The following is a 17,050-nucleotide window of genomic DNA, read 5'->3' on the forward strand; positions in this document are numbered from 1 at the left end:
TCAATACCTTCTCAGAATGGTGGACGCATATCTGAGGAACCGCGATCTAATTTACAGCAGGCTGGCGTAGGACTACGATCACGTCAGGGGTGGCGCAGGGGTCGATTCTCGGCCCCGACCTTTGGAACGCCGTCTACGATGGATTGCTGAGGCTGGAGATGCCTGAAGAATCTGCCTTGGTTGGGTACACTGACGACGTTGCGCTACTTGTCGCACACCGCGACGTGGAGTGCGCCCAACTGAGGCTCAGTCGAGCCATACACAGAGTCGGTGCCTGGTTGGACGACCATGGATTGTCTCTAGCTCTCAGCAAAACGGAGATCGTAGTTCTCATGAAGAAGCGTATCGACACCCTTCTCACCCTGCGGGTCGGGGTAGAGGTTGTCGAGACCAAGCCGGCCGCAAAGTACCTCGGTATGATGATTGACAGGAAACTCAGCTTTGCTGAGCAGCTTCGTACAGCTGCCGACAAGCTGCGAGAGCCGTAACTGCTCTCAGCCGGCTTATGGCGAATGTCGGCGGACCGAAGACCAGCAGACGGCGATTGGTGATATCCACTGTGCATTCCATCCTGTTATACGGGTTGGAAGTTTGAGCCCAGGCATTAAGAGTTGCAAGTAACCGGAAGTTGCTCGCGCAGGTGCAACACACCGCAGCCTTGCGAGTCGCTTCTGTGTATCGAACGGTCTCCGAGCCTGCAGTACTTGTGGTTGCCGGCGTCATACCCATTGCTGGTTTAGCAAGAGAGCGCCAGTTGACCTACAAGAGGCGACGGGCAGGCGAAGACCGGGTGACCATTCCCGACGAAGAACGCACTCGCACGATCCTCGCGTGGCAAGTGACCTGGGATCACGAGACCAGAGGACGATGGACCGCAAGGCTTATCCCTCTGGTCAGACCGTGGACGGAGCGGCGGCATGGAGAGGTGGAGTACTACATGACCCAATTTTTAACGGGTCACGAGTACTTCCGCGCTTACCTCCATGTCATAGGGAAGCGCCGTCTCCTGACTGCCTGTATTGCAAATGTGCTTGGTGGCGGCAAATCGAGGGACACTAGAGGCGGATCTCGGAGCTCTGAGTCCCCACAACGTGGTTGCGATGATGCTCCGTGGCCTGAGCAGCTGGGAAAGTGTAGCCCGATTCGTTGGCAACATTCTCGGGGCCAAAAGGTTGACCTGGATAGTCCTGAAAATTATGTAGCACCTAATCAGGTTAGTAAGGGAGAACTCGACCGGAAGTAATATGTTAAACGGTTCCGGGTCGAGACCTGGTAGAAAGGGGGATGGTTTTATTCGGTAGTTTGCTGATAGTGATTGGATAATACAATCAGCGGGAGCCTGGCACTCCGTGCGTAAATGCATTTCCTCCCCTCCGCAAAAACAAAAAAATTATTATTATTTTGTATTCTATTATTTAAGAAGTTTCTCAATATTTTAGTGTTATAACTAAAAATTGAGGATGATGAAGAAAAACTGATTTCATTTTTATATTCAACAAAAAAAAATACATTCTAATTCATTTACTTTTATTTCAGTTCCAGATTATTATTATTTTTGTTGACCTGTGTTGTTGGAAGTTGTACTCACATTCGGTACCAAGAATGCTGACTAAGTTGCACAAAGCCAAGAGACCTTGACTAAACTGTGCTTTGCAATTTAGTACAGTACAAGAATTATGTTTCTTCATAACAATGCTCGGCCACATGCCGACCACACACCCAAGATCTCATAGCATTTTTTGGCAGGGAATAAATTGATCACCCACTGCATAGCCTTGTCCTAGCACCCAGTGACTACCACTTATTCCTGCATTTAAAGCAGCACCTCAGCAATCAGTGTTGAGATTTTGATGATGGATTGACGAAGTCAAAACAGCCATTCAGATTGTTGAACGACTGTTTTGTATCTTCTCAGGTGGAAATATCTATGAAGTTGTAATGCAGGGACTGATCACACACCTTAATATAGGCGGAATTTATTTAGCATCGTAAATTAAGATTCAAGCTTAAAGGTGAATATAAATTTTAAATAAATTGTTTGTTTTTTTTTATATCAGAATGGTACTTACTTAAAAAACATGCCTTTTACCTATTTTTATTTTAATGTTAAAACAGTCTATTAAAAATATGAATGGAGAGGGTAATTACAACATTTTATTCTGAAGTAATATACAGAGTGAAGATAAATTATCAGCGCATTTTAGGGGTTAATAAAAAATGAACAAAATAATGAGGTACACATTGATTTTTTTCAAATATTAGTGTAAGTACTAGTTACTGTTGACCTTGAATGAACACACTGGTGCAATGCAATGATAGAGGGGATTGTCAGTTGAGCAATGACTACTGTGCAGGAAAAAGCAATATACGTACTATTGTCTCATAAAAGCGGATCTATTATTACTGTTCATAAATGTTTTGTGTGTAGAGTATGGCCGTGATCCTCCTAATAAAGACTCTATTAAACATTGGTATCAGCAGTTTAAGTTTACAGAAAGCGTGCACAAAAAAGGTGCTGACAGACCTCCCACTGCTTAGAAAGTTTGAATAGAGTAAAAGAATCTTTTCAGAGAAGCCTGGGTAAATCGAGTTGATTTACCCAGGTTTCACTGGGGACAGTCTCAGAGATGGGTATAAACAAAAAGATGAAGAAATTTTTTATTATACCTCGATATTAATTATCCACTTAATGCTGTCATAATCTTTACTATTGTAAAGTGGACATATTCAAATTGAAAACATAATTTAAATTGGATTTTATGACCAAGTTGAATGGAAACAATATTCTAACTGATTAAGATTGGTTTATTTGTAGAAATTCTTAAGTGTGGATTCTAGAGAAATTTAAGTCTTGCTTTAGATCAGTTTGTAAGAGGATATGTGGATATTAACAAACCTGTAAACAGAATTCAGTGGTTGTGGCAACATTAAGAAATTATTTACAGAAGCTATTGCAAGTAAGATCTACTTAGCTTTAACCAAATCAAATAGCTTTAACCAAATTGTACAGAATAATCTAGTCTGAAGATACTACTTATACAGAGACCTAATGCCATTGAAACTAATGTAGTTGGATTTTTTGAGTGTGCTTTGCTTTATGTAGAGAGTAAGTTGCAGTTTGATGATCCCAGTAAATTAAACTAGGTGGTGTCCAAAATGGCACTGAGGAAAGCACTTAGATTGACTGGTTTACTCAGTTCTTAAACTGTGGGTGGTAATCAGGAAATCACTTAGCAGACTGTTCCAAGGCTATTTTAGGTGCTGAACAACTACATTTATAAGGATAATATAGAATATACATGTTTATCTCAATGATTTAGTTTCATCTAGATTACTCAGTAGCCATTAACTAATGAGCAGTCCTTTACTAATTTTCAACAATTTATTTAACTTATTGAATTATCTTGACTGAATGAGAAAGTCTCAAGTAACACATTAATAAGGAAATCCTTCAATTGAGGTCAGTATGGTTTCATTAAAAGATTGGCATCAGAATGCTTTATTGCAACCCTTTCTTAAGTGAAAAGCATTAATTACCAATATCTTTAGTCAAGTTTTATTGATATTTAAGATGAATTTGATTTTTGACTAAAATTAGAATTTGATCATCTTGAATCTGTCTGTCCATTTGGTTCCTAAAACTCTCCAAGCCATAGTCAAGAGACCATTTAACTAACCACACAGGTATATTTAAAACAGTATAACTAACTGTGTAGTGACCCATTATCAAAAGAATTTTACTGGATTCAGTTTTAGGGCTTTTTAAGGGAACATGGATTCAGTGAAGTGATCACCTTTCGTTTTCAGAGGTGTCACTGCCGTAATTTATTTAAGATTTCTTAATCATAGTGCATGATAACATAATTACAATTAGAGAAAAAAGCCCAGATGGCTTTTGCTATCAAAGATAGATGGACTGGCAAAATTTAAATAGATCCTTGCCTAAGATTAAGTATATAGTCTGAAAGATATAGCAAAGTTTTTTCCTGAAGCCCATTGTTAATTATAATACAGCCACAATTAATATAACTAGTCCATAAGTATGTTGGCATAGTGATTGTTAATATATTTCTGTTTAGTAACCATGTCAAAATAGATTGCAGTGAACTTGACAGCAATATGCTTAAATGAGAAGAGGAGCTTATCAGAATTGGGTTTTATTGAGATAGCCGCAAGATAGTGTAAAAGATAACTTATGAAGCTGCAATTTGGAATTATAGATTGTGTTTAAACAGAGATTGCAAGATTTATAGAGTACCATGTACAACTCTTATTGGATGCAGTTATGATTTTAAATCAGCCTCCTATGATGCTGCCACTATTCAGGGAAAAGCTCCCTCATTTTTTTTTAATGCAATGAAAAGGGTTTTTGATTGTAAAATTCTATTCATCTAATTTCATTTTTGTTTTAATATGGGAAAGCAGACATAGAAAAGGAAAGCTTAGCTTTTTATATTTTTACTTAATTTTTTACTTTAATTTCACGTGTAATATTCATATTGTGTAGTTAGCTATTTATTGAAAAATGTTTATTCAGTTTTGCTTAAAAATTCTTTTTGAGTCTTTTTTTAATATGATTATATATATATATTATGGTATATTGTACAATGTTAGTGTCCATTTAGCTTGCTGATGTTACTTTTTCTTTCGTAGAAGTAAACAAATTTATCACATTTTAAGGTATAATTGTGAGGATCCGTACATGAAGATAGATGCTACTGATGCTGCAATAAGAGCCCTTGAATTGGGGATGCAGCAACTTCAAGAATCAGCTTCCCTTTTTGAAGTGAATGTACCTGACTTCAAACTGCTAAGACAATGTAGACGAGAACTTCGTATGCTGAAGGTAATAAATATAGCTTCATTTTTAAAAATTTAACTGACTTATATTCTGTTCATTCTGAATTATATTCAGCGCCTGTATTAATAAGAAACACTAGTGATATAGATATTACCATCCATTCCTTTCAGTATTTCCATTCAGATTACAATGCTTTAAAAATATGATTATTTAAAAACCTGGAGTAATGCCAAAGATGGCATTAGTCTTTGAAACTTTTCACACATTTCCATTACCATATTCCCATGCACACGTCTTCCTGTAGTGAGTTTAAAAACCTTTTTTTTCCTGTTTAGTCTCTGGGAATCACCATCAGGTATTACTTCAGAGGATCAATGAAGATATGTATGAGTGTAAGTGAAGTGTATCATAGAGTAAAAAATTAAGATGATTGTGTTTTTAAAATTTACTTACGTAGAATTTCAGTATTTACAAGTATTTAGTTCATTCAGAATATTAGTTTAAAAACGATTTGCCAAATTTCATCAAAATACCTTAATCCTTTCTGAAGGTAGAATTTCTGTTTAAAAAAACAAGATGGCAGAGGAATTTCTGCCTCTTTATCAGAAAAATAGAAAACATAGAGCATTTTATGCTCTAAAAATCTGAAATGCTATAACTTTTTTTTATCTGAAAAATAAAAGTATGCATTTTGATGGAATAGACATATGTACTGTAGAGAACTTTCTATGTTTATAGGAACCTTTTTCTTTTAGTGATGTTAGGAAAAAGGGAACAAAACATTGGACTTTCTTCACATACTTTGTATACTTTGTTTTTTGTACTAAATTTTGAGATTTGTTTTCATCAAAATCTTGTTAAAGGCTTTCATAGTTTGGGACAGTATGGTGTTCTACTTCTTGTGTTTTTTCAAGTGATAATAACTTATCTGCTTTTTAATTTAAAAATATTAATAAACAATAATTGGATTGATTTTGATAGTAAATTTATTTCTATTTTCAGCAATTGTGGGATTATGTACATATTGTACAAACTAGTATTGAAGACTGGAAGACAACACCTTGGCGACAGATTGATGTTGAAAACATGGATATTGAGTGCAAGAAATTTGCTAAAGAAATTAGAGGTAAGTAATTTAATAATTTAACTCTGAACACTAGTGCATTTTAAGAGATGCTTATTACTAGGGATACATAAAATTTGCATGGTTTATAAAAGTAGCACAATAAATGTAAATAAGCTCATTTAATAATAAAAATGCATTACAACTTGAAACATCAGTAAAAAAAATACATAACAGTAATTAAATTAAATGTATACATTCATAATGTAATAGTAAAAAAATTACAGAAAACATTACATCATAATAATAGTATTTTATGCTGCATTTTGTTCTTGTTTTTCACTGTTTATGTTTCACAACCCATAAAATACTTTTAAATCCAAACAAATGTTAATAAATAAAAAATTAAAGGGTGATTAATAAGTAAATCAACCTTTATGAAAATTATAAATTAGTTTAATATTTATAATATTTTATTTCCCTGAAAATAGGAAAATACAATAAGAAGAACAAATATCAGATAGGATTAAAAAACATACTGTTGGAAAATACATCCATTTATCGGCACTCTGGCCAATGGATTTTTTTTATGTTCATCACATATTGCATATGTCATATGCAATACACTAACTACATAGTACATCATCATTTTTTTTTTTTTGAGTCGCAAAAACTGAAATTTTAAGGCCTTTGTTGATTTGCAGCTTCAACTGGATTTTTTTGAATATGCAAAACTTCATGCAGGTCTTTCTTCAGTTCATACAATTTTCTTCCAATCTTCTTTTCAGCCACCATAATGACATATGTTGGTGTAATTTTAGCATGAACATCAGCCATGATGGAGGTTTTTGTGTATCTTCTATGCTGGTGGCAGTTATATAAAAGTTGTGTAAATATATTATGTATGCATTTACACAAGTTATGCTGTATTATAAAAGAAACACAGCGGCCACCATTTAGTTTTTTGCCCACAGTTCATAATCTGACACATTCCCTTTTGTAGCATAAGTTATAATTATCTCTGGTTTCTTTGTCTGATCACTACACTATCTGGATGCATTGTCGATTTAATGTGACTAACTTGTTGCTTTTATCTTTGTAAGATATGGCTGTAACATCGTCATGAAATAAAGACACGATTCTTGTATTTCAGGTCTTTGAAGTCCACAGGCAGTTCACGTTTATTTTTTTTTTATTGTCCTGATCATTGTCAGATGGCATTCTTGCAAAAGAAATTCTGCCACTGGTGCACTTATGGTTATCCACCGTAATGTTCCTCATTGAGCCTGATACTGTTCCCTATACTAACTTTTCGATGAAATAACGGATGACCGGCTTCTTTATGGAAACAGTGCCTTTTCCAAAGTATGGCATTGCATTTATCATGTACTTGGAGCTGTTGTCACACATAACAGCTTATTCCATACTTATTTGGCTTACTAGGAATATATATATACAGAACAGATATTTTCCTCGAAAACCCACCAACTGTTTATTATTTATCAAGTAAGAACTGGGTTTGCAGTTCACCTTGCAGTTATCAATAAAAATGTCCCACACTTCAAAGATTGGAGGAAACTTGTTTTTCTCTTTACATTCTTCGCTCATTCTCTTGTCATCAAACCTCAGGCATTCAATTAGAAATGTAAATCTCTTCTTCGACATTGCTGCCTGAAATCTTTCACCACTAAAACTTGTATCAAACATTAACTTAGTAGGGAAGTGATAGTTTTTTTAGTGATGCCGATAGTATCAACAAACCAAAACCAACATTTATTTTGTCCTTATCTATATTTCTCACTGAACCCCATCTCAGGATTTTTGTATGCCATCCATTTCAAAGAAATGTTTTCATTAGTGTGTTTAATAATCTTTTACACAATTTTGTTGCTAAAAAAAGTCTAAAACGTTTGTCAGCTTCACTCTTAAATTGGGCACCTAGAGCTGGTCCTGGTGTAACATGTAACATTCTGGTTGATATTTTCCCATTGGTTTGGTATTTTTGGTTCTGTCACACATAATCATCCATACCTGTCAGGGTGGGTGTATCAGGTTTGATAATGATAGGTTTTATAGTTTTGTTGTGTTCATTATTTTTGTTTGCCATTTGGTTGTTTGGTATTTTAGTTGATGACTCAACGAAATCGTTTCCTCTTGTTTTTGTGGTCTGAAATTTTTCATTTTTTATGTTTCCCTCTATGTCATTTATCGGGTGTATATTTTGTTTGTCTTCATCAAGGTTGTTGTCTAGTACATATTCTGTCTGATTTTTTAAGACCCAAATGATTCTGTTTCTTAATTAATTGCTGAGATACCATAATTTGAATACTATTGAGGTAAGGCTTTGAGTATGAGAAAAGATGTGTTTCCATAAAACTCCTCTCATAATGGAGTGAGTATGAGCATAGTTGGTGCATGCTGGTTATCTATGGCCTGATATAATGAGTGTTTTAAGAACCCTACAAAGTCTGTAACTAAACTAGTTACCCAGTAATTGCAGAAATACAGAATTTGTTTAGTTTACCAATTTTTTTTTAATATATAAGATGTAAATTTTTAAATTAATCTTTTAAATACAAATTTTAAGTGGTATTGACTGTTTTATTCATTAGCCAATAAAAATTTCCAACTGTATTCAGTGAAATGGTCCTAGAATTTTTTAAAATTTTGAAAAATATTAGGTCTCCTAGTGGTGCTTACCAACAGTCAGTCATGTTAACATGATTTTAACTGCTAGCATTCTACTAATACTTCACACCCTTTAATTGCCAAAAATTGTATTTCTTGAGATCTTCTCAGTGTTCTGCTATCCTCAGATCATAAAGATGCAGTTACTTTTTAACCAGTACCTTTATTTATTTTTAATTTTTGCCTTAAATTGGTTTTGATTTTCTGTTTTTAGTTTCAACAGGATGATTTTTATATTATGTACAGTTTCCTTATTTGGTTATCTTTTAATTTTTTGTATAATTTAGAGTAATTTCTTCATTTATGTAGTTTCTCTTAAATTTTGTACTGTGTAATGCATAATTGTATTTCAAATTTTTATTAAATTATTATTAATTTTTTAAATTAGTAGATAAATATGTGAAAATGATAATTGTATATCTCAGAACGTGCGTTATTAATTTATCCCTATTGAATTTTTAGCTTTGGATAAAGAAATGCGATCATGGGACACATACATTGAATTAGAAGCAACAGTGAAGAATATGCTGACATCACTTCGAGCAGTAGGTGAACTTCAGAATCCGGCTATCAGAGAACGCCACTGGCAACAGCTAATGAGATCGACAAAGGTGTACATTTTATGTTATTTAGTAATATTTCTTCACCAAATTTTAATGAATATTGTCACTTCCATTACTTGTTTTCTATATCCCTTTTCCTCTTTTTGAAATGTGATATGTTTGCTGATTTACGTCTATTATGTGAGGGTATGTGTACTTTCATTCTGTATTTTCATCTGTGTATGCATTACGTTAACACATTCAGAAGGAAAATTACTATGAAAAAGTAAATTAAAAGAAAATATTATTAAAGATGACAGTTTTGAGTAAATTTTAGAAGAAATATTTTTTTCTTGTTTTGAAATATAAGTTCTGAACAACAGTTAAAATTTCCCACTTATACAAAACTAATTGCAGATTCTCTGCTTGAATTTTTGCTCTTTATAGTGGTAACTATTATTGTTTGTTTAGCAGTTATGAGTGTAAGTAAATGTTATTATATTACTGGGCACATAGTTTGATTGCTTAGTTTGCTAGATGAAAACCAGCAAAATAATAATAGAATAGTTCATATAACTTACATACTGATCAGTTCTTACTTTGTTTATCATATTTCTGTGTAAAGAGAAAAGCAGTTTAATTCATTTTTTAACAGTAATATTAAATAATTCCACTGTCTGTAGTTCAGATATACCAAACTGACTGTTCTTTTCAATATGTTTTTTCTCTTCAGTTTGAGTCATACAAATTTTATGTTTAGTAGTCTAGTAATGTTAAATTTTATTTTAGTGTATACAATATTGGACACTTATTTTAATTTCCTAAGCGCTATAGAAATTTAACTGAATTTCAATTCTAATAAGAATTAAATATTAATGAAATATTTTGTCAATTGATTTTGAAACTAATTTATTGATAGACCAGAGATGCAGTAAAAAAGCACACATGCTGAATAACAGCGAAGAATATTATTTGCATGTTTTTCCATTTGATGTGAATAATTATTTATATGAATAGTTCCACTAAAAATATTATTCTTAACAGATTTCAGTGTAAAATTTCTCTTCTATAAGTTTGCATGCTCTCTTGTCTGGAGGGTTTATTATTGCACACACTTCTTCTGTTAATATCTATATTTGGGTGCTTGCTGTTTATTTTATTAAATAAATTTCTTTGAATGTTCTTTAGTAAATAATTAGAAAATTATTGCTGCTCTGCTATGAGTGACAATTTTCCAGTAGTGAGTGCAAAATAGTATTACACTGGCTGAAATTTATTTAATGTTTAGTGGTAGTGATGTATGTAAGATGTAGATGGTAAAATTCTTAGTTTTACATAAAACTATTTTTTATAAAAGATTAAAAATAATAATGTTTTTTTCATAGACTTCATATGTCCTATCATGGTAGAAAAACATAATTTATAAATAAACACCAAACCAACAGACATTTTTTGGGCATTCTGGTATATTAAAAAAAAAATTATATCACGTAAGAAATGAAATATAAATGCAACTTAATTATGTTCAAATCATATTTAAACATTGAAAAAGATATTATACATGATATGGTATATATTATATTATATATAATATATGATATATTCATGCTGAAGCATATAATTCCTTTTTTTCTGTATGTGAAGGTTATTATTTGCTGTTATTATGTTCTGCTATTGTCAGTTTGTATTTTGCACGTACTGCTTAAAAAAACCTATTTTATTCTCATGAATAATTTTAGAAAATACAGAGGTAATAACATATCCAACTAATTTTCATAGAGGGCATGGCAACACCAACATTTATTTTAACAGCATAATTGATTAATAAATAATTTAGTCATTCTTTCTCAATATGTAAGCTAACTGATTCTTAATAAAAAATTAAACAGAATTTTTCTTAACACCTTGGAGTTGTTGCTAAATAAATTAGTTTTAGATAACCATTAAGTATTTCACCTCAGGAGAAAGGTTTTAACAAAGTTCAATTCTAAAATAATAAGCAATTTTTGGTTGCATGAGTTTGATTAAGTACAACCTACTTAAATAAGTCAATAAAATAATGCTGCATATCCATTGATCTTTGTTATTATTATTTTGGTATTTGCAGTATGAAAATACATCACTTTAAATAGAAAAGTAGTGTGTTGTATTACATTTTGTAGATTACATTAATATTACAGTTAAAGATTCATTTTACTACTAGTCATTTATAAGAATGGTTTTCATTTATAGCTCAAGAATTAAAAAAATTCTTCTCTTATTATTATTATACAGCTGTTTCAATCTTTTACAAGATGTAGCCTCTTCAAGTCTAGTTTGACAGGTAAGCCTTCAACAGTTCTCACCATGCTTGTCTGTTCTGTGCCATTCTCTGCCAGTTGGTTCCATCCACCCTTCTAATGCCTCTGTCCCATTGGTCTGGTGGCCTGACTCTTGGCCTTTGTCGCTCTCTTAGATTCCACTCAAGAACCGCCTTTGTCCACCTTCCACCAGATCTTCTCGCGATGTGCCGTGTCCATTGTCATTTCAGAGCTTTAATTGTTTCCATTATGTCATGCACTCTCGTTATGGCTCTTATGTCTTCTGCTCTTTTCCGGTTCCTCCTTGTATAGCCTAGTATTGACCTTTCCATGCCTCTTTGTGCTGTCTGAAGCTTTCCTTTCACGAACTCATTTAAAGTCCAGGTCTCGCATCCGTAGGTGAGTACTGGAAGAACACACTGATCAAACACAGTCTCTTTCAAGACAACTGGCATGTTAGATTTGAACACTGTTGAATATCTTCCAAATGATTTCCAGAAAATTTCAGGTCTGATGTCCCCTTTGGTGTTTATTAGTTGCCCCAGGTAGACGTATTCTTCCACATTCTCTAGGATCTTGTCGTCAACTACTATCTCTCCTGCAGCAGCCCATCTGCTGTACATTACTTGGTCAAATTTATTTTCAGACCCACTTCTCCACATTTTTCTGCAAGATCGTCGATAAGTGATGGCAGTTCATCAACATCCTTAGCCAAAAGTACAATATCATCTGCAAATCGCAAGTTTTTCAGTCTCCGTCCATTTACCTCTTTCAGACTATTCAATTTTTGACATAGCCATCTCAAGGACCACTGTGAAAAATTTAGGAAATATGGGTCTTCTTGTTTAACTCCCCTTCTGATAGAAAATTCTTTTGTTGGTTTGCCAATGCTGACAAATGCTGTCGAAGTTTCGTAGATATTGTGTAGCATTTTTATGTATCTTTGGTCTATTCTTTGTTTGATTAGAGCTTCCATGACTGCAAGATGACTCACAGAATCTAATGCCTTTTCACCTTTTCAAAATCGATAAAGACTAAACACAGCGGCATTTCGTACTCGTTGGCTCTACTAATAACTTCCCGAATGCTTTGGATGCGGTCTATTGCGCTGTATCCCCTCCAGAAACCTGCTTGTTCTATTGCCTGAGATCTGTCCAAAACATCATCTTCTTATATATATATCTTCTTACTTTCTAAATTTCTCAGATATATCTGTAATAAATTATAAAACTGTAATAATGGCACTCTACCAATCAATCAATTATACCATTTTTTAAATTTTTTATTATTGTGTTATTAGATGCAACTGTCATTACTTACACAAAAATCATTAGTGTGTCGGTGTAGATCTAGAACTACACTGTTGTTAAGAATCATGCATTCATTAAATGTGTACTTTTTATTCAGTAGTGTTCTAAAATGGGGCTATGGGCAGGTTTTCTTAACTTTGGATATTTAATTATGTTGCTTATTATTTATTTCTCTGAATTTTATTCATTTTGTTATTTAAAAATTGATTTCCTTCAGGATAAGCCTGTAACTTATATTAATAAGTAGAATATTTTTCCTTAATCAGTACAAAATTTACTACTGGTTCAAATTATATTTTATTATCTACATATGTTGTACTAGAAATAAAGATTCTCCATGTACACATTTCAAAAAGAAATTAATAATTACAAGAATAATAATAATTAAAAAAATGAAATAGACATTCATTAGCTTAAATATTAAAGATAATTCATTTTCATAAAAAATATACTGATGACACTGGCAATGGCTGAAAATTCACGTAGTATATAGATTTTATTAGCTATTATTATCTCAGATATGTAGCTAACAACATCTTTATTAAATGAAGAAGACTTTTTATCTCTTTTAACAAGCTGGCTATCTTTGATCTTGTTATGGCTGGTGGTAACTTAAAGACTTGAACCAAAAATGTATTATATTCTAATAAGGATTATATTTCTGATTTCTGCTACTAAAACAGCCCAGAGTTATTGTTTTTGAGGTAACTTTATTGTTAAATAATAGACACTAATCTGACATTGCTATGCCACCACTATGCCCATGGCTACATAATATGGATGTGCAAAATTCTTCAAGAGAGGTATTTAAATATCATTATCATTGCTCAGGACTATAAAAATTCAGTGCAGGTTTTGCTTCTTATATACCACCTAAAGTGTTGTTTAACACCGAAACAGACTGTGGTGTACGTTTCCTTCTTTTAAGTCATAAATTTATTCAGCAATCTAAGACAAAAGCCGAAGAGTGCAATCTCTTACATAGTGACTTAATGAATCAAATTGCTTCTCTCACTTGACTTCTGAATAAATTATTAAGTCCAAAGATTTGGCACTTCATGAAGATTTAAGTAAGATTGCCAGTATTTGTTATTAAAATATTGAAGAATAGCAATTATTTACAAATTTGAAGAGTAACATTTTATATGTGTTAGTAAACTAATTTGCTTGCTGAAAACCAAAATATCAGTCTTTTTCAGATTATTCCTTTTTATTTATTGACCTTAATTATTTATAAATTGCCTTTGTCTTCAGTATTTATTAGTTAAATAGCGTTTGAATGTTTTAAGATTTAAACTAATAAAAAAGTATGTAAATTTATATAATTATTTTGTAAATTAAAATTATCAACTACTGCTTTCTTTATTTACTCTGTTTAGCACCTTTGCAGAGATCTCCATTTCTTCAGAATTGAGTTTTATAAAACCATAATTATAAACTAAGAGATGTACGTTTACTTTTTCATTCTTCAACTTAAATTCTTTTATACATTGCAAATAATTTAATTATTAATATGAGTAATTCATCTACATTTATTTATAGTTCATTACCATGTATTAATTAAAGTCAGGTATTTTATTCAGTATGCTGAAAGAAATTGTTCTTACTTCAGAGATCAAATGTCTATAGTTTTTTTATTTTTTTAAAAATAAAATTCTATTCTAAACAAACATTGATCTCTGCCGAACAACTTAATAGAGTTTATAGAAAAAAGTATGTTAAAACAGTTAAACTATTTTAACATTTTCTGCTGCAAAGGTTACCATTTTTAAGCTATTTAAAATAGTATAAATATATACAAATATATATATTAAATGTTGGACTTTAATTCACTCATTAGTCTCTTAGCTTCCCAATATAACTGGCCATCACACATGTTTTTATAATATATCAACTTTTTAGTTTTTGAAGTGGTCTTAATTCAATGAATGATTTCTTGAGGTAACCTAGTTTTCTGTTGTCAGAAGCTGGCCTACTGACTTACTTCAGAATACCATTAATAAATAAATAAAGACTACCTTTTCAAATCTTCCCATTAAGTATATTACTCCACAGTTTATCTAACAGTTTTAATCTTTATACATAGTTGTGTAAAAAGATAAAGAGTGAAAAGGTTGTCTTTATACGTTGCATTTTTAATTTCTTGACTAGAGAGTATAACAATTGCAGATTGTTGATCAGTGTTTAAAAATATCTGATTGGAATGGATAATCTCTCAATTTTATGATAGTATGAAAATCTACTGTTCATCATGATCTTACAGGAAAAGAGTTGAGTTGGTTTTAAAATTTACCAAAGAGTTTCTTGATTTTTTGGGTTTCAGACTATATAATATCCTTCTTTCATGCAGCTGGAATTTCATCATTTGATGTCTTCTGATGGTTTTATATAAATAAAGCAACCATAAAGCCTCCTATAGTCTTACATAATAGTCTCCTTGCTTTTAACTACACTTGTTTCACTATTGCCCAGTGTTTCTTTATGCTCTCAGCAGATTTTTGGCTAAATATACTTGCAGAACCATATGTGCACTGTTCCCTTCAGTTCTTGTTTCAAGTTGAATTGACAACTTCTTAATATTTCATTTAGTGGACAAAATAGGTGATAGTCTGAAGGGGTAAGATCAGGACTATTTAGAGTATGAGCTACTACTTCAGCCTTCATTTTCTGGTGCTGATGCTTTCAACCCAACAAACAGGAATATGTGGATGGGCAGTGACATGCAACAGCACAATATCTTTTAACAGTAATCATCAGTATTTACTTTAAATTTCATCTTTTATTTTTATTTTTTTAAGTTATTTTTAACTTCTCAATAAGCATCTCACTATTACAAGCCTTTTCCTGCTGATGGTCGGTTTTGAATTTTTCTTTGTGATTGTTTTTTATTCATACTATGTAATAGTATACCCATGTTTAACTGCCTGTAATGAATCTGTCCTAGAAGGCATCAGCTTCATCACCAAAGCAATCCAGATATTTTTTCAGATGTCTAAGCTCATTTCTTTATGTATTATTGAGATATTTGAGACTCATCTCATTTAAATTTAATAAAATCACTTTTAGTAAGTATAATTTTAAGAGCTCAACCATGATTAAATTACTGCAATTTCATCAGTAGTTTCTCATCTCTGTAATAACGAATTTATTTCCTCAATGATATTACTTGTGGGCAGGGGTGGTGGGCATTCGTCTCCTTCTTCATGTGTAATGTAGATAGAGATATCTACTTCTTTAAATGGTCACCTCTAATTACCACCTTTGAAATCACTTCATAAATATAGTTATTCATAAATAAAAAATAAACTATGAACGTGAGAAACTGGTTTTCATAATAATCTCAGATCTAATTTGGAAAGGGCCCACATTTTTGTACGACTCTCTCCAACCTTCCAAAACCCCCTCCATGATTAATACAGAAAATCGAGTTTACTTCGAGCAGTGTTATGAAGCACTTGTCACCATTGTGATCAGAAGTTAGGTGTGGCAAGAACTACATGTGGTCTAATAATCAACTAATTAAATGGCGGAAGCTACTCTACCATGTCAATATCTGAGAATAGAAGTGTGTGTTTACTGATTTTTTTGGTATGGTATTGATGTTATATACAGATTGCTTATTATAAAAGAGGATAAAAGATAAAGCATCAAAGAGAGAGAGAGAGAGAGAGAGAGAGAGAGAGAGAGACTGCAGTGTAATATAGCTCAATTAGACTTTTTAAGAATTAAAAATGAAGAGGAATTTTTTAGTAAATTCTAATATTAAGCACATATATTGTGTACATCTTTGTCAAAAAATGAAGAAAGCTATTTTCTTTATGTAATATATAAATTTTACATTCCTACAAATATCCAGTAACTGAGATCGACTTCAATTTTTTATTACTAAAAATTTTATTTCTATTCAAATGAAGGCATAAGTAGTTAGTTAGAAAAAGTCTTCTTTTAGAATCTGTTAAATATGTTTTGAAATTATTGTTTTTGTTAAGATTTTTTTCAATTTTTTTTTTAGCAATACCGGCCTCGTTCAAGAAGGAAAGTAAGAAAACTGTTTAGTTACACAAGAGTCAGATTGTAGTTCCTCTAAATGTAATATACTTAATCTGTAATTGTAAATATTCATTTAACAATTTTTGTGTTACATCTTACATGATGTTAACACAGATGCATGGATTATGAATCCAACATTTAGAACTAAATTGGATCAGTAGCACTATGACAATTATTAACTTTTTTTTAACGTTCTTTGTACAATGTAAATATGTACAGCAATATTTTTAAGTTGTAATTTTGTGAAGAACATTGTTTATTTGAATATTTTGTAGGTTAATTATACCTATTATATT

General features: G+C 32.1%; 1 protein-coding gene across 1 annotated transcript in view; it reads left to right on the top strand.

Annotated features, from left to right (window-relative positions):
* The window catches only part of Dhc93AB (Dynein heavy chain at 93AB), a 493,152-nt gene that overhangs the window by 146,779 nt on the left and 329,323 nt on the right, over positions 1-17,050 (top strand). Inside the window, exons 23-25 of the mRNA XM_075354875.1 lie at positions 4,681-4,846; positions 5,804-5,927; positions 9,015-9,163. Of these exons, the coding sequence (XP_075210990.1) occupies positions 4,681-4,846; positions 5,804-5,927; positions 9,015-9,163 (439 nt within the window). The remainder of the gene's footprint in view (positions 1-4,680; positions 4,847-5,803; positions 5,928-9,014; positions 9,164-17,050) is intronic.

The sequence above is a fragment of the Lycorma delicatula genome, chromosome 1, assembly GCF_047948215.1.
Source record: "Lycorma delicatula isolate Av1 chromosome 1, ASM4794821v1, whole genome shotgun sequence".
In the NCBI taxonomy this organism is placed as follows: Eukaryota; Metazoa; Arthropoda; class Insecta; order Hemiptera; family Fulgoridae; genus Lycorma; species Lycorma delicatula.